Source organism: Anolis sagrei, chromosome X (genome assembly GCF_037176765.1).
Source record: "Anolis sagrei isolate rAnoSag1 chromosome X, rAnoSag1.mat, whole genome shotgun sequence".
Classification (NCBI taxonomy): Eukaryota; Metazoa; Chordata; class Lepidosauria; order Squamata; family Dactyloidae; genus Anolis; species Anolis sagrei.
The window spans coordinates 315001-336423 of NC_090034.1; the positions used below are offsets into that span (position 1 = coordinate 315001).

General features: G+C 43.7%; 1 protein-coding gene across 1 annotated transcript in view; it reads right to left on the bottom strand.

The window, feature by feature from the left end:
• Positions 1-20244, bottom strand: part of LOC137098019 (BAR/IMD domain-containing adapter protein 2-like 1) — a 75691-nt gene extending 55447 nt beyond the window's left edge. Inside the window, exons 1-3 of the mRNA XM_067473709.1 lie at positions 20107-20244; positions 9044-9119; positions 2119-2205 (exon numbers count right to left, since the gene is read on the bottom strand). Coding sequence (XP_067329810.1) covers positions 2119-2205; positions 9044-9119; positions 20107-20157 — 214 coding nt within the window. The 5' untranslated portion in view covers positions 20158-20244. The remainder of the gene's footprint in view (positions 1-2118; positions 2206-9043; positions 9120-20106) is intronic.
• Between the last annotated feature and the right edge of the window lie 1179 nt (positions 20245-21423).

Consider the following 21423-nt stretch of genomic DNA (forward strand, 5'->3'; position numbering starts at 1 on the left):
GCTTTTGAGAAGGAAACAAAGCAAAGAAGTCGGCCACCATCTCCCCAGAAATGTCTCCGGACTCATGACTTAAATTGCAAACCGTTCCTCAAGTGTTTCCAAAATATCGCAAAGTTTTCCGTATCGTAACGATTACGCTGCAATGAAATTTTCATGTCTTTCTCGTTACGTCATTGAGCTTCCTCGGCTCATTTCTCCTTCAGCGTTAGAGCTTTCGGCATGAAGCTTGCTCTGATTGCAGAACCCATTGGCCCCTGTTTGCCCACCAAGTTTTGGAGCGTTTCACTCATCCACTGATTTTTGGGGATTTTAATAAGTTTTTACAAACAATATTATTGCATTGTCAAAGGCTTTCATGGCTGGAATCACTGGGTTGTTTAGGTTTTCGGGCTGTCTGGCTATGTCCCAGAAGCATGCTCTCCTGACATTTCGCCCACCTCTATGTTAGGCATCCTCAGAGGTTGAGGGTTCTGTTGCAAACTGGAAAATTGGAATAATGTCCAGGTTGGGAGAAAGAACTCTTGTCTGTTGGAGGGAGGTGTGAATGTTTCAATTTGCCTCCTTGATTAGCATTTAATGACCTGACAGTTTATAGGTGTGCCTTGTTACTGCCTGGGGGAATCTTTTGTTGAGAGGTGATTAGCTGGCCCTGATTGTTTCTTGTCTGGAGTTCCCCTGTGTTTGAGTTTAGTTCTTTATTTACTGTTCTAATTTTAGAGTTTTTTAAAATACCGGGAGCCAGATTTTGTTCATTTTCATGGTTTCCTCCTTTCTGTTGAAATTGTCCACATGCGACTGAATGAATAAACAACAACATCAACAAAGGGTTGTTTTGAGTTTTTTCGGGCTATATGGTGGGGCAAAGACCTCTTGTCTGTTGGAGCGAGGTATGAATGTTTCAACTGACCACCTTGATTAGCATTGCCTGGAGCAATCTTCTGCTCCAGCAGACAAGAGTCCGTTGTCCCACCCTGGTCATTCCACAGGTATATAAACCCTTTTTCCTAGTTCCAACAGACCTCACTACCTCTGAGGATGCTTGCCATAGATGTAGGTGAAACGTCAGGAGAGAATGCCTCTAGAACATAGTCATATAGCCCGAAAAAACCGACAACAACCCAGTGATTCCGGCCATGGAAGCCTTCGACAATGCAACAACAAAATTATGACCATGAATAAAGAACAACATTCCAAAGCAGGGGAACTCCAGAGAAGAAACAATCAGGAACAGCTAATAATCACCCCTCAACAAAGGATTCCCCCAGGCAGTAACAAGGCACACCTAAAAACTGTCAGGCCATCAAATGCTAATCAAGGTGACCAATTGAAACATTCACACCTAGCTCCAACAGACAAGAGTTCTTTCTCCCTCCCTGGACTTCATTCCACAGATATATCAACCCCACTTGCGTCATTTCCAAGAGACCTCACAACCTCTGAGGATGCCTGACATAGATGAGGATGAAATGTCAGGAGAAAATGCTTCTGGAACAGGGCCAGGCAGCCCGGAAAACACAAAACAACCCAATATTATTGTAAAAGAAAACAACAAGAGCGATCTCCTTGAATTTTCTCCACAACGACACAAGACAACAGGGGATCAATCCCCTAAAAGTTCAGAAAGATTTGTACATCTATTGATTATTGAAAGCTTTGACGAAAATGCCTCTACAATCTACATTATCCAAAGCATGCAAAATAGGTATTCTCATCCACCGTCATAATCCGAATCCAGTTCATATATATAGTGAAGTCATCACTATATATATGAGTGTGTGGTAACATGTATGTACTTTGGTAGATTCGCTGCCACCACCTAAATTATTTTAGATTTGTACATCTATTGATTATTGAAAGCTTTGACGAAAACACCTCTAATATCCATCCATCCGTCTATGAATATTGTTTCCTATTCAGGTGAGATAGCTCTCCTTCCAATCTACATTATCCAAAGCGTGCAAAATAGGCATTCTCATCCACCATCATAATCCAAATCCCGTTGATCACATAGTGAAGTCATCACGACATACATCCGGATGGGAAAGATCTCCGGGCCATTCCGTGCACCAAAGAGAAGCGACACGCTGCGCATGGAGGACGGCGCATTGCGCTACTCACCCAGTTCTTTAGAAACAGGCGACGCGACGGCAATGTCTCCGATTTTGGCAACGCCATCGTAGTAGGACCTCCCCGCCAGGATCATCGCTAAAGAAAGGAGACACAACACATTGGAATATCTATATCTATATCAATAAAAAATGTCATGTTCGTTTGTGGGATTGACAGAACTCAAAAACCACTGGGGGAACTGCCACCAGATTTGGACACAAGGCACCTCTCAGGCCAATGTATGTCCTTCACTCAAAAAAAAATATGATTTTGTCATTTGGGAGTTGTAGTTGCTGGGATTTATAGTTCACCTACAATCAAAGAGCATTCTGAACCCCACCAATGATGAAATTGGGCCAAACTTGGCACACAGAACTCCCACGACAAACAGAAAATACTGGAAGAGTTTGGTGGTCATTGACCTTGACTTTGGGAGTTGTAGTTCACTTCCATCCAGAGTGCACTGTGATGGATCTGGACCAAACTTGGTACAAATACTCAGTATGCCCAAATATGAACACAGAAGGAGTTTGGGGGAAATAGATCTTGACATTTGGAAGTTATAGTTACTGGGATTTATAGTTCACCTGCAATCACAGAGTATTCTGAACCCCACCAATGATGGAATTGAACCAAACTTGGCACACAGGCCTCCCACGACAAACAGAAAATACTGGAAGAGTTTGGTGGTCATTTACCTTGACTTTGGGAGTTGTAGTTCACTTACATCCAGAGTGCACTGTGATGGATCTGGACAAAACTTGGTACAAATACTCAGTATGCCCAAATACGAACACAGATGGAGTTTGGGGGAAATAGACCTTGACATTTGGAAGTTATAGTTACTGGGATTTATAGTTCACCTACAATCACAGAGTATTCTGAACCCCACCAATGATGGAATTGAACCAAACTTGGCACACAGTTCTTCCATGACCAACAGAAAACACTAGAAGGGTTTGGTGGGCAGTGTCCTTTGGTTTTGGAGTTGTAGTTCACCTACATCCAGAGATCACTGTGGACTCAAACAATGATGGATCTGGACCAAACTCTACACAAGCACTCAACATGCCCAAATGTGAACACTGGTGGAGTTTGGGGGAAATAGAATCTTGACATTTGGGAGCTGTAGTTGCTGGGATTTATAGTTCACCTACAATCACAGAGCATTCTGAACCCACCAACGATAGAATTGGGCCAAACCTCCCACACAGAACCCCCATGACCTCCAGAGCTGGCCACAGCAACGCGTGGCAGGGGATGGCTAGTCTATATAAATAAAAATGTCATGTTTGTTTGTGGGATTAAAATAACTGAAAAACCACTGGACGAATTGACACCAAATTTGGACACAAGACAACAATCAGGCCAACGAGTGACCACCACTCTCAAAACACTGAAAAACACAGCGGAAGGGACTTAAAAAGCCAAAAAATAAATTGCAATGCATGCGCATAACCACATTTATACACATATACACAAATATATGCAGACACTTACACACAAAACACATATACACAGTCTGGGCCACAGCAACGCGTGGCAGGGGACGGCTAGTTCAATTATAAATAATAACAATAGTAATCTTCTCCCTAAGCGAGCGATGATTGCAATGGCATGAAGTGCAGGGGATAACCAGCAATGGCTTCACGTGGAGCAACCCTTGGCAACATGCCTATCCTTTCCCCACATGAACCTATGACGGGGTCATTTTCCTGTCCAGACAGCCAAAGTGAATCACTGCGCAATAAGGGCCGAGAGGCACACAAAGCCCTGCGCAGGCGGGTTCCCTCCCACTTGGTACATGAGCTTGACATGTACAGAAGGCAGTTGCAAGATGGTTATCAGAGTACACGGAACGTCTATGCAAACGGCCGCGTCTCGTTCCAGACGGGTGACTTGTTCAGGATGTGCGGCCATGATGACTCAGTCCCATTGCGCAATCGGTGACTCCATTTCCATGCAGCCACAACAGGCATGGGCCAAATTATTATATTATATTATATTATATTATATTATATTATATTATTATTTCACTATTATTATATTTTTATTATTTTAAATATATTATTTCATTTTGTTTAAATTTAAAACTTTATATCCCGATCTTCTCAACCTCCGTAGAGGGACTCAGACCGGCTTATTATATTATTATATTATTATATTGTTATTATTTCATTATTATATTACTAGCCGTCCCCTGCCACGCATTGCTGTGGCCCTCATTGGGGTTCCGTGTGGGAGGTTTGGCCCAATTCATAGAATCATAGAATCATAGAATCAAAGAGTTGGAAGAGACCTCCTGGGCCATCATCCAGTCCAACCCCATTCTGCCAAGAAGCAGGAATATTGCATTCAAATCACCCCTGACAAATGGCCATCCAGCCTCTGTTTAAAAGCTTCCAAAGAAGGAGCCTCCACCACACTCCGGGGCAGAGAGTTCCACTGCTGAACGGCTCTCACAGTCAGGAAGTTCTTCCTCATGTTCAGATGGAATCTCCTCTCTTGTAGTTTGAAGCCATTGTTCCGCGTCCTAGTCTCCAAGGAAGCAGAAAACAAGCTTGCTCCCTCCTCCCTGTGGCTTCCTCTCACATATTTATACATGGCTATCATATCTCCTCTCAGCCTTCTCTTCTTCAGGCTAAACATGCCCAGTTCCCTAAGCCGCTCCTCATAGGGCTTGTTCTCCAGAGCCTTGATCCTTTGAGTCGCCCTCCTCTGGACACATTCCAGCTTGTCAATATCTCTCTTGAATTGTGGCGCCCAGAATTGGACACAATATTCCAGGTGTGGTCTAACCAAAGCAGAATAGAGCATGGGGAGCATTACTTCCTTAGATCTAGACACTAGGCTCCTCTTGATGCAGGCCAACATCCCATTGGCTTTTTTTGCCGCCACATCACATTGTTGGCTCATGTTTAACTTGTTGTCCACGAGGACTCCAAGATCTTTTTCACACGTACTGCTCTCGAGCCAGGCATTGTCCCCCATTCTGTATCTTTGCATTTCATTTTTTCTGCCAAAGTGGAGTATCTTGCATTTGTCACTGTTGAACTTCATTTTGTTAGTTTTGGCCCATCTCTCTAATCTGTCAAGATCCCTTTGAATTCTGCTCCTGTCCTCTGGACTATTGGCTCTCCCTCCCAATTTGGTGTCGTCTGCAAACTTGATGATCCTGCCTTCTAGCCCTTCATCTAAGTCATTAATAAAGATGTTGAACAGGACCGGGCCCAGGACGGAACCCTGCGGCACTCCACTTCTATCGTTGGTGGGGTTCAGAATGCTCTGTGATTGTAGGTGAACTATAAATCCCAGCAACTACAACTCCCAAATGTCAAGATTCTGTTTTCCCCAAACTCCACCAATGTCCACATTTGGGCATATTGAGTATTCGTGTAGAGTTTGGTCCAGATCCATCATTGTTTGAGTCCACAGTGATCTCTGGATGTAGGTGAACTACAACTCCAAAACCGAAGGACACTGCCCACCAAACCTTCCAGTGTTTGGTCATGGGAGAACTGTGTGCCAAGTTTGGTTCAATTCCATCGTTGGTGGGGTTCAGAATGCTCTGTGATTGAAGGTGAACTGTAAATCCCAGCAACTACAACTCCCAAATGTCAAGATTCTATTTTCCCCAAACTCCACCAGTGTTCACATTTGGGCATATTGAGTAATCATGTAGAGTTTGGTCCAGATCCATCATTGTTTGAGTCCACAGTGATCTCTGGATGTAGGTGAACTACAACTCCAAAACCAAAGGTCATTGCCCACCAAACCCTTCCAGTATTTTTTGTTGGTCATGGGAGTTCTGTGTGCCAAGTTTGGTTCAATTCCATCATTGGTGGGGTTCAGAATGCTCTTTGATTGTAGGTGAACTATAAATCCCAGCAACTACAACTCCCAAATGACAAAATCAATTTTTTTGAGTGAAGGACATACATTGGGTTGTTAGGTGCCTTGTGTCCAAATTTGGTGTCAATTTGTCCAGTGATTTTTGAGTTACGTTAACCCCACAAACGAACATTACATTTTTATTTATATAGATAGTAATCTATGTAAATAAAAATGTAATGTTCGTTTGTGGGGTTAACGTAACTCAAAAATCACTGGACAAATTGACACCAAATTTGGACACAAGGCACCTCTCAGGCCAACAAGTGACCATCACTCATAAAAAGACTGAAAACACAGCAGAAGGGACTTTAAAAGCCAATAAACAAAAATTGCATTGCAACGCATGCGCAGAACCACATATATACACAAACATACATATATACATATATACACAGCTATATACACACACACAAAACTCATATACACAGACTGGGCCACAGCAACGCATGGCTAGTAATATTATAATATTATAATTTGAGAAAGGAATTGTGTATCAAGGTTGGTCTTTATCAGTTACTTATATGATTCGCAGTGGCCTCAGGAAGTTAGTGAAGGTACTGCGAGTCCCATCACCTGTGGTCCACCCTCCTCCAAACCGCACCAGGATGTAGAGGGCGTCATGGAGACTCACTGTGCCAAGTTTGGTCTTGATCGGTAATTAGATGAGGGTTGCAGTGGTTTCAGGAATTGAGCGATGGTACTGCAAGTCCCATCATCCATGGTCCATCCCTGGCCAAACCACACCAGGGCGTAAAGTGGGCCATGAGAGGTTTATGTGCCAAGTTTGGTCTTGATCAGTCATTGGATGAAGGTCACAACGGTCTCTGAAATGAGTGGTCCATCCTCCCTCAAACAGCACCGGGTTGTTGAGTGGGTCTTGCGGGGAGGGGGGGGGTGTCTGTGTGCCAGGTGTGGTCTTGTTCTGCCATTGTTGGGGGTCATAACGTGTTTTGGACTTCAACTCCAACCATTCCTGAAGGCTTCAGGACCCTTTGCTATTCCCTATGCTACCTCAGAATGTTGTGGTTGGCCAATCAGAGACCATATACAGATTGTTCCTCGGAATGTTGTGGTTGGCCAACCAGAGACTATATGCAGATTGTTCCTCGGAATGTTGAGGTTGGCCAATCAGAGACCATATGCAGATTGTTCCTCAGAATGTTGAGGTTGGTCAATCAGAGATCATATGCAGATTGTCCCTCAGAATGTTGAGGTTGGCCAATCAGAGATCATATGTAGATTGTTCCTCAGAATGTTGACGTTGGCCAATCAGAGACCATATGCAGATTGTCCCTCAGAATGTTGAGGTTGGCCAATCAGAGATCATATGCAGATTGTCCCTCAGAATGTTGAGGTTGGCCAATCAGAGACCATATGCAGATTGTTCCTCAGAATGTTGAGGTTGGCCAACCAGAGATCATATGCAGATTGTCCCTCAGAATGTTGAGGTTGGCCAATCAGAGACCATATGCAGATTGTTCCTCAGAATGTTGAGGTTGGCCAATCAGAGATCATATGTAGATTGTTCCTCAGAATGTTGAGGTTGGCCAATCAGAGACCATATGCAGATTGTTCCTCAGAATGTTGAGGTTGGCCAATCAGAGATCATATGCAGATTGTCCCTCAGAATGTTGAGGTTGGCCAATCAGAGATCATATGCAGATTGTCCCTCAGAATGTTGAGGTTGGCCAATCAGAGATCATATGTAGATTGTTCCTCAGAATGTTGACGTTGGCCAATCAGAGACCATATGCAGATTGTCCCTCAGAATGTTGAGGTTGGCCAATCAGAGATCATATGCAGATTGTCCCTCAGAATGTTGAGGTTGGCCAATCAGAGATCATATGCAGATTGTCCCTCAGAATGTTGAGGTTGGCCAATCAGAGATCATATGTAGATTGTTCCTCAGAATGTTGACGTTGGCCAATCAGAGACCATATGCAGATTGTCCCTCAGAATGTTGAGGTTGGCCAATCAGAGATCATATGCAGATTGTCCCTCAGAATGTTGAGGTTGGCCAATCAGAGACCATATGCAGATTGTTCCTCAGAATGTTGAGGTTGGCCAATCAGAGATCATATGCAGATTGTCCCTCAGAATGTTGAGGTTGGCCAATCAGAGACCATATGCAGATTGTTCCTCAGAATGTTGAGGTTGGCCAATCAGAGATCATATGTAGATTGTTCCTCAGAATGTTGAGGTTGGCCAATCAGAGACCATATGCAGATTGTTCCTCAGAATGTTGAGGTTGGCCAATCAGAGACCATATGCAGATTGTTCCTCAGAATGTTGAGGTTGGCCAATCAGAGACCATATGCAGATTGTTCCTCAGAATGTTGAGGTTGGCCAATCAGAGACCATATGCAGATTGTCCCTCAGAATGTTGAGGTTGGCCAATCAGAGATCATATGCAGATTGTCCCTCAGAATGTTGAGGTTGGCCAATCAGAGACCATATGTAGATTGTTCCTCGGAATGTTGTGGTTGGCCAATCAGAGACCATATGCAGATTGTTCCTCGGAATGTTGAGGTTGGCCAATCAGAGACCATATGCAGATTGTATCACAGTGGCAGCCAATCAGGATCTTAGAATGTTGATGCTGGCCAATCAGAGACCTTATGCAAATTGTACCACAGTGGCAGCCAATCAGAAAGCTGCCACATGCACTTCCGCCCTCCACATACATACATACATACATACAAATATTGACTTTTATTTTATATATATATATATATATATATATATATATATATATAATAATATTATTATTTTAATAAGATTATATTAAATTATATTGTATTATTATATCATGTTATATTGGGCCTGATCTACAATAAACGTTTCCCTTCACCTTTTCTCCGAACGTTTCAATGTCAGCGCTTGCAAAAACATCTTAAACAGTTCTGTATCATCATCCTAATAAATACCTTATTATTCAAACTTCCGTACACGTATCGTGTTGGAAGGAGCTTCGTTATGAGGCGCTCGTCACACATTCACAATATAAGATAGATTAAGTAAGTAAGTTGGGGAGGCTTACCGCTGACGGCCTTTTCATAGTTCTTGCCCAGGTTTATCAAATTCCGCAGCCCGGGATTGAACTGTTCCATAACATTCTGAGAAAGAAGAACAAAACACAGAGAGAGCATTACACTTCTACATGCAAATCCATGTGAAACAATGCAAAGTGATCTATATAAACACCTGGCAAGATGAATCCAGATAAAGTGAAGTGGCGCGGCTTTTAGTATTTTAGTACACATGTATTGCATTGCATAATAGTCGCATCCCCTTTCCAGAGTCCCATTTTCAGTATTTAACGTTCCTCACATAATAGTCGCATTTCCTTTTCAGACTCCAAAGTTCTGTATTTTATGATTCCTCACATAATAGTCACACCTCCTTTTCAGACTCCCAGGTTCTGTATTCCTCGCATAATACACCCTTTTTTCTGGGTCCCATTTTCACTATTTATGATTCCTCGCATAATAGTCACACATCTCCTTTTGAGGGTCCAATTTTTTGCCATTTTACAATTCCTCACATAATAGTCACATCTCCTTTTTCAGACTCCCAAGTTCTGTATTTTATGATTCCTCACATAATAGTCACACCTCCTTTTCAGACTCCAAAGTTCTGTATTTTATGATTCCTCAAATAACAGTTGCACCTTCTTTTCAGGATCCCATTTTCACTATTTTATTATTCCTCACATAATAGTCGCACCCTCTGCTCAGGGGCCCATTTTAAGTATTTTAGCATCCTTTGCAAAATAGTCACACTTCCCTTTCAAGGTCCAATTTTTTGGTATTTTACAATTCTTCACATAATAGTCGTACCTCCTTTTCAGACTCCAAAGTTGTGTATTTTATGATTCCTCAAATAACAGTTGCACCTTCTTTTCAGGATCCCATTTTCACTATTTTATTATTCCTCACATAATAGTCGCACCCCCTGATCAGGGTCCCATTTAAAGTATTTTAGCATTTTTTGCAAAATATTCGCACCTCCCTTTCATGGTCCAATTTTTGGTATTTTATAATTCCTCACATAATAGTTGCATTAGTGCGTGACTCATGAGAACACAACCAGTCCGCCCAGAGTTCAACAGAGATCAGCAATGCATTAGCTTACATCCTGGATTGAATTTTTTACTTCCTGAAGCTTGCAATGGGCGCATTAGCCAAAGGATCCTACAAACGCTTTGCAAAGGAGTTTTATTTTTAAAGTGAAATGACAAATAATAATAGATGACGCCATAGACCCAGCAAGGACACGGGTCCTAAAAATACCTCCTGCCTGCAGGAAATATATATATATATACATAGTCCCATTACTTTTGCAACCAGACGCACTCAGATGGACACCATTGATTGGCACAGCAGAAACAATACCATGACTGGCATTAATGGAGCGCGAAATATGGGGAGGAAAACCAGAAATGAACCTTATTTAATTATTCCACACCATTTAATGTGCATTTACAGCGAAAAAAGCGTCCAACTTCTGTAATCATTTCAATTATAATATAATGTCAAGTGAATGCAACTTTAGGTGCAAAATACCCAAAGTACTGGTTGTATTTTAATCTGTCATGTGTTTTGTTATGGTTTGTCTTATATTGTTTTGATTGTTATTATTGATTATGTCTACCTCCTTTTTGTCCTGATGTTCCTGTATGTTTTATACCTTCTTAGCCACTTTGATATAAATTTAATAATAATAATAATAATAATAATAATAGTAATATATGAGAATTTTGGGGTGAATCTTGGAATAGTAGAGGCGGCCGCTTGGTGCATCGAGGAAGGGTATTTCAAGAACGTGATGCAACCCGTATGAATAATATATACGGACGGGAATCCGATGAAGGGACTCTATTTTGGGCAAGCAAGGACTCTGGGAGGAGGAAACATAAACAGGGAGGGATTTCTGATGGAGCTTCTCCTGCATGGAGGCAGAAGGGGGGTGGGCTAGGTGGCCTTTGGGGGTCCCTTCCAATGCTAGGATTCTATTATTATTATTATTATTATTATTATTAATATAGGGGTCAGACTAGATAACCTTTGGGGGTCCCTTCCAATGCTAGGATTCTATTATTATTGTTACTATTGTTATTATTAGGGTTGGACTAGGTGGCCTTCAGAGGTCCCTTCCAACGCTAGGATTCTATTATTACTATTATTAGTAATATAGTATCGGGGTTGGACTAGATGGCCCTTGGAGGTCTCTTCCAATGCTAGGGTTCTATTATTATTATTATTATTATTATTATTATTATTATTACAATTATTGATATTATTATGAAGGTTGGACTAGATGGCCCTTGGAGATCTCTTCCAATGCTAAGGTTCTATTATTATTATTATTATTATTATTAATAATAATAATAATAATAATAATATTGGGGTCAGACTAGATAACCTTTGAGGGTCCCTTCCAATGCTAGGATTCTATTACTACTACTACTATTGTTATTATTATTAATATAGGATTCTATTATTATTATTATTATTACTATTGTCATTACTATTGTTATTATTATTAATATTGGGGTCAGACTAGATAACCTTTGGGGGTCCCTTCCAATGCTAGGATTCTGTTATTATTGTTACTATTGTTATTATTAGGGTTGGACTAGGTGGCCTTCAGAGGTCCCTTCCAACGCTAGGATTCTATTATTACTATTATTAGTAATATAGTATCGGGGTTGGACTAGATGGCCCTTGGAGGTCCCTCCCAATGCTAGGATTCTGTTGTTGTTGTTGTTGTTAGCTTTGCATATGTTTTAATGGATTTTAACTGTGGATTTAGAATATTGTTATGTTTAATTCCGTGTCAATATTTGCATATTTGCATATTTGAACTGTGTGGGCAGACGTTTAATTGTAAGCCACTTTGGGTCTCCTTCGGGGAGATAAAGCGGGGTATAGATAAATGCAATAATAATAGTAATAATACAATAATACTTTCTAATAATAGATACATATCCACTTTGATATAATTAGGGTATAATAATAATACATTCCGATGGCCATAATGGCTACCCAGCCATTTGTGATAGCCGTGCATTCGGTGCCCTTTTATTTACTTTTTCAAAGTAAGTGTTCATGTTGTGCTAACAACCGAGCGGGAAGTGCACAATGCGGGCAGCACAGAGCAACCGACAAGGAGTAAACACACAACGCTGCTGCCCTTCATGCCTCGTTGCACTCAAGGAAATGTTCTGCCAACTAAGAGTGTTTTCCTCTAGATTGCTGGCTGCCTGGAGACATATCATAATATTTATTATTATTATTATTATTATTTAATAATATTAATGCCTCCAGGTAGGCAGACTAGTGAGTACCACCCGGGCTAAGGACGTCTCCAGGGTAGCAAACAATTTAAAGGGAATTGTTGTTGTTGTTGTTATTGTTTAATAATGATATTAATTCCTCCAGGCAGGCAGACCAGTGAGCACCACCCGGGCTAAGGATGTCTCCAGGGTAGCAAACAATGCAAAGGGAATTGTTCTTACTATTATTATTATTATTATTATTATTATTATTATCATCATCATTATTATTAGATGCACAACAAGATGAGTCCACAGCAGACAAGATCACTCTGCTGGGCGTTGAATTGGATCACACATTGGACGCTTCCCAAGTCTCTAGGACTGTGTGATGTATCGGCGAAACATGCATGCAGATCCCAGTAAGGTGTCCTTCTGCAGCTGGTAGATGGTAATTTTGTCAGTGCCGATTGTGTTTAAGTGCAGGCCAAGGTCTTGAGGTGCTGCACCCTAGTGTGCCGATCACCACTGGGACCACCTTGACTGGCTTGTGCCACAGTCTGTGCAGTTCGATCTTTAAATCCTCGTATTGCATCAGCTTTTCCAGTTGCTTCTCTTCAATCCTGCTGACACCTGGGATTGCAACATCGACGATCCATACTTTGTTTTTTAACACAATTGTGAGGTCAGGAGGGTTGTGCTCCAAAACTCCTTCTGTCTGAATCCAGAAGCCCCAGGGGAGTTTGATGTGTTCATTTTCTGTAACTTTTTCCGGCTTCTGATCCCACCAGTTAGTTGTCGCAGGCAGATGGTGTTTATGGCACAAGTTCCAATGCATCACTTGAGCAACAGTGTTGTGCCTCTGCTTGTAGTCTGTCCACGCTCTTCTTGCAGCAGCTGAAGATGGGATCTATTGTTTCATCTGCTTCCTTGCAGAGTCCATATTATTATTATTATTATTATTATTATTATTTGAAACACAACAGGATGAGTCCACTGAATCACTTGAGCAAGGGTGTTGTGTCTCTGCTTGTAGTCTGTCCGCGCTCTTCTTGCAGCAGCTGAAGATGGGATCTATTGTTTCATCTGCTTCCTTGCAGAGTCCATATTATTATTATTATTATTATTATTATTATTTGAAACACAACAGGATGAGTCCACTGAATCACTTGAGCAAGGGTGTTGTGTCTCTGCTTGTAGTCTGTCCACGCTCTTCTTGCAGCAGCTGAAGATGGGATCTATTGTTTCATCTGCTTCCTTGCAGAGTCCATATTATTATTATTATTATTATTATTATTATTATTTGAAACACAACAGGATGAGTCCACTGAATCACTTGAGCAAGGGTGTTGTGTCTCTGCTTGTAGTCTGTCCGCGCTCTTCTTGCAGCAGCTGAAGATGGGATCTATTGTTTCATCTGCTTCCTTGCAGAGTCCATATTATTATTATTATTATTATTATTATTATTATTATTATTATTTGAAACACAACAGGATGAGTCCACTGAATCACTTGAGCAAGGGTGTTGTGTCTCTGCTTGTAGTCTGTCCGCGCTCTTCTTGCAGCAGCTGAGGATGCGATCTAGTGTTTCATCTACATCCTTGCAGAGTCCATATTATTATTATTATTATTATTATTATTATTATTTGAAACACAACAAGATGAGTCCACTGAATCACTTGAGCAAGGGTGTTGTGCCTCTGCTTGTAGTCTGTCCGTGATCTTCTTGCAGCAGCTGATTGTTTTCATTATTATTATTATTATTATTATTATGATTTTAGAAGCTGCCTGTCCTTTGTTCCCTTTGCCTTCTTTGCTGGGTGGAGACCTCCTTCGCCCGGGTGGCGCTCCCTGGCCCGCTTTGACCTGCATTCACATAACTCTTATGTGTAATTGACTGTTGTTTAGGTAATTGGATGCACATGAGGATCCTGATCTGAATCCATACGGTTGACACCTCATATTTCATTTTGCATACGGTGATCTTGTTATGGCCTGTGGCAAAGCAAAAGCACGCTAATCATATGCGGCGCATAATTATGCAGAACGTTCGCCCTCCGGCAAACGCATTGGCAAGATCTACAAGAAGAATGGAAAGCTTTTACACAAGTTTGGTGATAACAAAAACCAAGGTCAATATTGTAAGATTATCTTCTGCATTTGGTATGTTCAAACTTCGGGGATGGACGATTTGGATTGGATGAGATCACTCAACACGGCCGTATGACAATCGAGTTCCTCGTGGGAAGGTGGAACTCACTGCGCACTGAATCAGAAGTTGCACCTGAAAGCCCCCAAAGGCGCAGTCGGACGAATGTTTTGCAAATGTGTCCTATGTGTTTGCCAGCTCTTGTTACATCAATGTTGAATGTGTGTTTGCAAGGTCCGTACAAGAATTTGGGCAAGGACAAGTACATGCTCTGCACCGCACCCACTCGCATGTTCAGATGGTTTTTCACACCCAGACACATGAGTCGGCTCTCGCCATGCGTAACGCAAACAGCGCACTGATTCAGCCAACGCTCCAGACAAAGCTTTGCAAGTGGATGTTGGAGATCAACGCCGGGCATCCAAGCTGCGCAAGAACCAATCGCCTTGAGAATTAGGACGGCGCGGGATGGCTCTGCGGTCAAGGTGGCTTCACGGGGTCGCTCTGTTTTTTTAACATACGGTTATCCTGAATTCCATGTATGGTCGAAGGTTTTCATGGCCGGAATCAACTGACCACCTTGATTAGCATTGGATGGCCTGGCAGTGCCTGGAGCAATCCTTTGTTGAGAGGTGATTACATGTGCCTGATTGGGTTGTTGTGGGTTTTTCCGGGCTATATGGCCATGTTCTGGAAGCATTCTCTCCTGATGTTTCGCCTGCATCTATGGCAAGCATCCTCAGAGGTAGTGAGGTCTGTTGGAAATAGGAAAATGGGTTTATATATCTGTGGAATAATGTCCAGGGTGGGACAAAGGACTCTTGTCTGCTGGAGCTAAGTGTGAATGTTTCAACTGACCACCTTGATTAGCATTGGATGGCCTGGCAGTGCCTGGAGCAAACATTTGTTGAGAGGTGATTACATGTCCCTGATTGGGTTGTTGTAGGTTTTTTTGGGCTATATGGCCATGTTCTGGAAGCATTCTCTCCTGACGTTTCACCTGCATCTACGGCAAGCATCCTCAGAGGTTGGGAGGTCGTGAGAGGCATTCTCTCCTGACGTTTCACCTGCATCTATGGCAAGCATCCTCAGAGGTTGGGAGGTCGTGGGTGGCATTCTCTCCTGACATTTCGCCTGCATCTATGGCAAGCATCCTCAGAGGTTGGGAGGTCGTGAGTGGCATTCTCTCCTGATGTTTCGCCTGCATCTATGGCAAGCATCCTCAGAGGTTGGGAGGTCGTGGGTGGCATTCTCTCCTGACGTTTTGCCTGCATCTATGGCAAGCATCCTCGGAGGTAATGAGGTCTGTTGGAATTAGGAAAAGGGGTTTATATATCTGTGGAATGATGACCAGGGTGGGACAAAGGACTCTTGTCTGCTGGAGCTAGGGGGGAATGTTTCAACTGACCACCTTCATTAGCATTTGATAGCCTGGCAGTACCTGGGGCAATCTTTTGTTGAGAGGTGATTAGGGTTTATATATCTGTGGAATGACCAGGGTGGGACAAAAGACTCTTGTCTGCTGGAGCTACGTGTGAATGCTTCCACTGACCACCTTGATTAGCATTTGATGACCTGGCAGTGCCTGGGGCAATCTTTCGTTGAGAGGTGATTAGGGTTTATATATCTGTGGAATGACCAGGGTGGGACAAAAGTCTCTTGTCTGCTGGAGCTAGGTGTGAATGTTTCCACTGACCACCTTGATTAGCATTTGATGACCTGGCAGTGCCTGGGGCAATCTTTCGTTGAGAGGTGACTAGGGTTTATATATCTGTGGAATGTCCAGGGTGGGACAAAGGACTCTTGTCTGCTGGAGCTAGGGGGGAATGTTTCAACTGACCACCTTGATTAGCATATGATGGCCTGGCAGTGCCTGGGGCAATCTTTTGTTGAGAGGTGATTAGATGTCCTTGTTTGTTTCCTCTCTGTTCTTGTGCTGTTGTAATTTTAGAGTTTTTCAATACTTGTCCTACGCCCAATCCCATTGCCTCCAACCTGGTGGTAACTAAACTAAACCCCAACTGAACACCGTCTCCTAGCAGTGCAAGCCAACAACAACTACTACAACAACAGCACCTGATCCGTGCCAAGTAGCTCACAATCCTTTGCAGAAATGCGACTTATCTTAGATTGCGCAGGCGACGTTGCCAAGGGGCAAACTGGGCTTGTAAATGCCTTCACGTGCAGCGTAAACAGAACACGCACTTGCCTGCAAACGGAGAGGAGGCGTGGAGCCCGCTTGCAAGGGTGGAAACCGAAACCCGGGCGGCTCTTTCCCTAATTAAGACAGAGCACTCCAAGCACAAGATTCTTCGGGAAAACAGCCGGGAATCTCCGGCCTGACAATGTGGCCGAGCGGAAACGTCTGGCAACCATAAGTCCAGTAATGTCCAACTCTGAGACTCTGGTGCTCATTTCCATTTCGAAGCCAAAGAGCCGGCGTTGTCCGTAGACTCCTCCAAGGTCATGTGGCCATAGGAAGGACTGCATGGAGCGCTGTTATTATTATTATGATTATTAAACTGTATTTGTACCCCGCGAGCATCTCCCGCAGGACTCGATGTGGCTTACCAAGGCCAAGGCCTCAACACAACAACAGCAATAACAATAACAATACAATTCAAAGCAAATTAAAAACATAAGAAATAACAAAACATTACATCATTACGCAATAAAAACCAGGGCCGGGCCAGTGATGGGTACAGGTTAGAAAGTGCTGCTGGAGCGGTACCTATTGATCTACTCACATCTGCATGTTTTCGAACTGCTAGGGTGGCAGGAGCTGGGGCTGACAGCGGGAGCTCATGCCGCTCCCCGGATTCGAAGCTGCGACCTTTAAGTCAACATGTTTAGCAGCTCAGCGGTTTAACCCACTGCGCCACCAAGAGCTCTATATACATACATACATATTATATATATATATATATATATATATATATATATATATATATAATTATATAATAATAATTATTATTGACTGGTTGCTGATAACTCGATAAATAAATAAATATTATTATATATTTATAATAATAATATATTATTATTATATTTCTTTATAATCCACTTTATCTCTCCTGAAGGAGACTCAAAGCAAATATATTATTATTATTATTATTATTATTATTATTATCATTATTATGTACACCCCACTTTATCTCTCCAAAGGAGACTCAAAGCTAATTTTAGAATTTATTATTTATTTGTTATTTATTATCATAATATTCTGTCCTGCTTCCCACAACTTTCCCACTTCTTTATTATTATTATTATTATTATTATTATTATTGTTATTGTTATTATTATTATATATTCATTTATTATTATTATTATTATTATTATTATTATATTTGTTCATAATCCACTTTATCTCTCCTGAAGGAGACTCAAAGCAGCTACATATCTATATTATTATTATTATTATTATTAGGTACACCCTACTTTATCTCTCCAAAGGAGACTCAAAGCTAATTTTAGAATTTATTATTTATTTGTTATTTATTATCATAATATTCTCTCCTGCTTCTCTATTATTATTATTATCATCATCATCATCATCATGTCCTTCCTCAACTTTCCTGCCTCTCTTCTTCTTCTTCTTCTTCTTCTTCTTCTTATTAATTATATATTTTCTGTATTTATTATTATTGTTATCATTTTTCTGTCCTTCTTCCCCAACTTTTCTCTCTTCTGATGATGATGATGTTTCTGAGTGTGGTTGTTGTTGTTTCCTGTGTCTTGTGTCCTTTCCCTGACTTAGAATCCTAGAGTGGGAAGAGACCCCCTCCTGGGCCATCCTCCAGTCCAACCCCATTCTGCCAAGAAGCAGGAATATGGCATTCAAATCACCCCTGACAGATGGCCATCCAGCCTCTGCTTAAAAGCTTCCAAAGAAGGAGCTTCCACCACACTCCCTCTGGGGCAGAGAGTTCCACCGCTGAACAGCTCTCACAGTCAGGAAGTTCTTCCTCATGTTCAGGTGGAATCTCCTCTCTTGTAGTTTGAAGCCATTGTTCCCTTGCGTCCTAGTCTCCAAGGAAGCAGAAAGGAAGCTCACTCACTCCTCCTCCTCCCTGTGGCTTCCTCTCACCTCTTGATCCATGGCTATCATATCTCCTCTCAGCCTTCTCTCCTTCAGGCTAAACATGCCCAGCTCCTTAAGCCGCTCCTCATAGGGCTTGTTCTCCAGACCCTTGATCCTTTGAGTCACCCTCCTCTGGACACATTCCAGCTTAGAGTCAATATCTCTCTTCAATTTGAAAAAAACCACTTAAAAACAATACAATAATTCATAGAATCCTAGAAGAGTTGGAAGAGACCTCCTGGGCCATCATCCAGTCCAACTCCATTCTGCCAAGAAGCAGGAACATTGCATTCAAATCACCCCTGACAGATGGCCATCCAGCCTCTGCTTCAAAGCCTCCAAAGAAGGAGCCTCTACCACACCCTGGGGCAGAGAGTTCCACTGCTGAACGGCTCTCACAGTCAGGAAGTTCTTCCTCGTGTTCAGATGGAATCTCCTCTATCATAGAATCCTAGAATCCTAGAAGAGTTGGAGGAGACCTCCTGGGCCACCATCCAGTCCAACCCCATTCTGCCAAGAAGCAGGAATATTGCATTCAAATCACCCCCGAGAGATGGCCACCCAGCCTCTGCTTCAAAGCCTCCAAAGAAGGAGCCTCCACCACACTCCCTCCGGGGCAGAGAGTTCCACTGCTGAACGGATCTCACAGTCAGGAAGTTCTTCCTCGTGTTCAGATGGAAGCTCCTCTATCATAGAACCTAGAATCCTAGAGTGGGAAGAGACCTCCTGGGCCATCATCCAGTCCAACCCCATTCTGCCAAGAAGCAGGAATATTGCATTCAAATCACCCCTGACAGATGGCCATCCAGCCTCATAGAATCCAAGAGTGGGAAGAGACCTCCTGGGCCACCATCCAGTCCAACCCCATTCTGCCAAGAAGCAGGAATATTGCATTCAAATCACCCCCGAGAGATGGCCACCCAGCCTCTGCTTCAAAGCCTCCAAAGAAGGAGCCTCCACCACACTCCCTCCGGGGCAGAGAGTTCCACTGCTGAACGGATCTCACAGTCAGGAAGTTCTTCCTCGTGTTCAGATGGAAGCTCCTCTATCATAGAACCTAGAATCCTAGAGTGGGAAGAGACCTCCTGGGCCATCATCCAGTCCAACCCCATTCTGCCAAGAAGCAGGAATATTGCATTCAAATCACCCCTGACAGATGGCCATCCAGCCTCATAGAATCCAAGAGTGGGAAGAGACCTCCTGGGCCATCATCCAGTCCAACCCCATTCTGCCAAGAAGCAGGAATATTGCATTCAAAGCACCCCTGACAGATGGCCATCCAGCCTCTGTTTCAAAGCTTCCAAAGAAGGAAGGAGCCTCCACCACACTCCCTCCGGGGCAGAGAGTTCCACTGCTGAACGGCTCTCCTTACAGTCAGACTTCCCTGCTTCTTCTTCCTGGGGATGTGTGGTGGTGTTACAATGTATCCTGACCCCCTTCCTCCTCCTCCTCCTCCTCCTCCTCCTCTTTGCTTCCTGCTTCTCCCGGCCGACCTCCAAACTTTTTCTCTCCCTCCTGGTCTCCCTGCTTCCTTCCTCCAACTTCCTCCTTCCCTCTCCTTCTCTCCTTCCTTCCTTCCTTCCCTGACTCACTCACTTTGTAGGTGTTCTCGGTGAGCTTGTTGACTTCTTCGGCGTCGCGCGACATCGCTGCCTTCCTCTCCTTCCTTCTCTCCTTCCTTCTCTCTTTCTCTCTTTCTCTCCTCGAAGGAAGGAAGCCAGCCAGGGAGAGAGCTTCCTGCTCGGGCGGCTTCTCCCTGGGACTGCCCGGCAGCGGGGCGGGGCCAAGCCCGGACAAGGAGGGAGGACACACACAGGTGGGGCTTCCTGGGGCCCTTCCCCGCCACGCCCCACCGCCAGGAGACAGGTAGACAGACAGACAGACAGACAGACAGACAGAGAGAGAGAAAGAGAGAGTTCCTTTCGGGGCCCTCTCACACCCTCAAGTTTACTGTCACAAGTTTATTGAGGTACAGAAGCTTGATAGTTTCAAAGTTTCCTTTCTCTTAGAGGTACAGATCTTCCCCGCCCCACTGCCAGGAGGGAGATAGACTGACAGACAGACAGAGAGAGAGAGAAAGAGAGAGTTCCTTTCGGGGCCCTCTCACACCCTCAAGTTTACTGTCACAAGTTTATTGAGGTACAGAAGCTTGATGGTTTCAAAGTTTCCTTTCTCTTAGAGGTACAGATCTTCCCCGCCCCACTGCCAGGAGGGAGATAGACAGACAGACAGACAGACAGAGAGAGGGTTCCTTTCGGGGCCCTCTCACACCCTCCGAGGTGACCGGAAGGAAAGGCACCTGGCCATGTCCGGGGACACACACACACAACCTTGGAAATCTAGACAGTGCCCACACACCCTTCTTCTTCTTCTTCTGCCGGCAGGAGGGAAGAAGACTTCCCCCCACCCCAACCCCCACCCGCAGGGCAGCAGTCCCAACTCGGAGTGAGCTCCCGCCTGGCAGCTCCAGCTCCCCACATCCCCTAGGCAACGTCGGGGATGTCGGGGGAACACTCCGCTCCTCCCTCTGGGGCGCCAGGCAGGGGTTCACAAACCCTTCTTCTTCTTCTTCTGCCGGCAGTCCCACCCTGGGGGTGAGCTCCCACCTGGCAGCTCCAGCTACCCACATCCCCTTGGCAACATCGGGGATGTCAGGGGAACACTCCGCTCCTCCCTCCAGGGCACCAGACAGGGGTTCGCAAACCCTTTTTCTTCTTCTTCTTCTTCTTCTTCTTCTTCTGCCGGCAGTCCCACCCCGGGGTGAGCTCCCATCTGGCAGCTCCAGCTCCCCACATCCCCTAGGCAACGTTGGGGATGTTGGGGGAACACTCCGCTCCTCCCTCTGGGGCGCCAGGCAGGGGTTCACAAACCCTTCTTCTTCTTCTTCTGCCAGCAGTCCCACCCTGGGGGTGA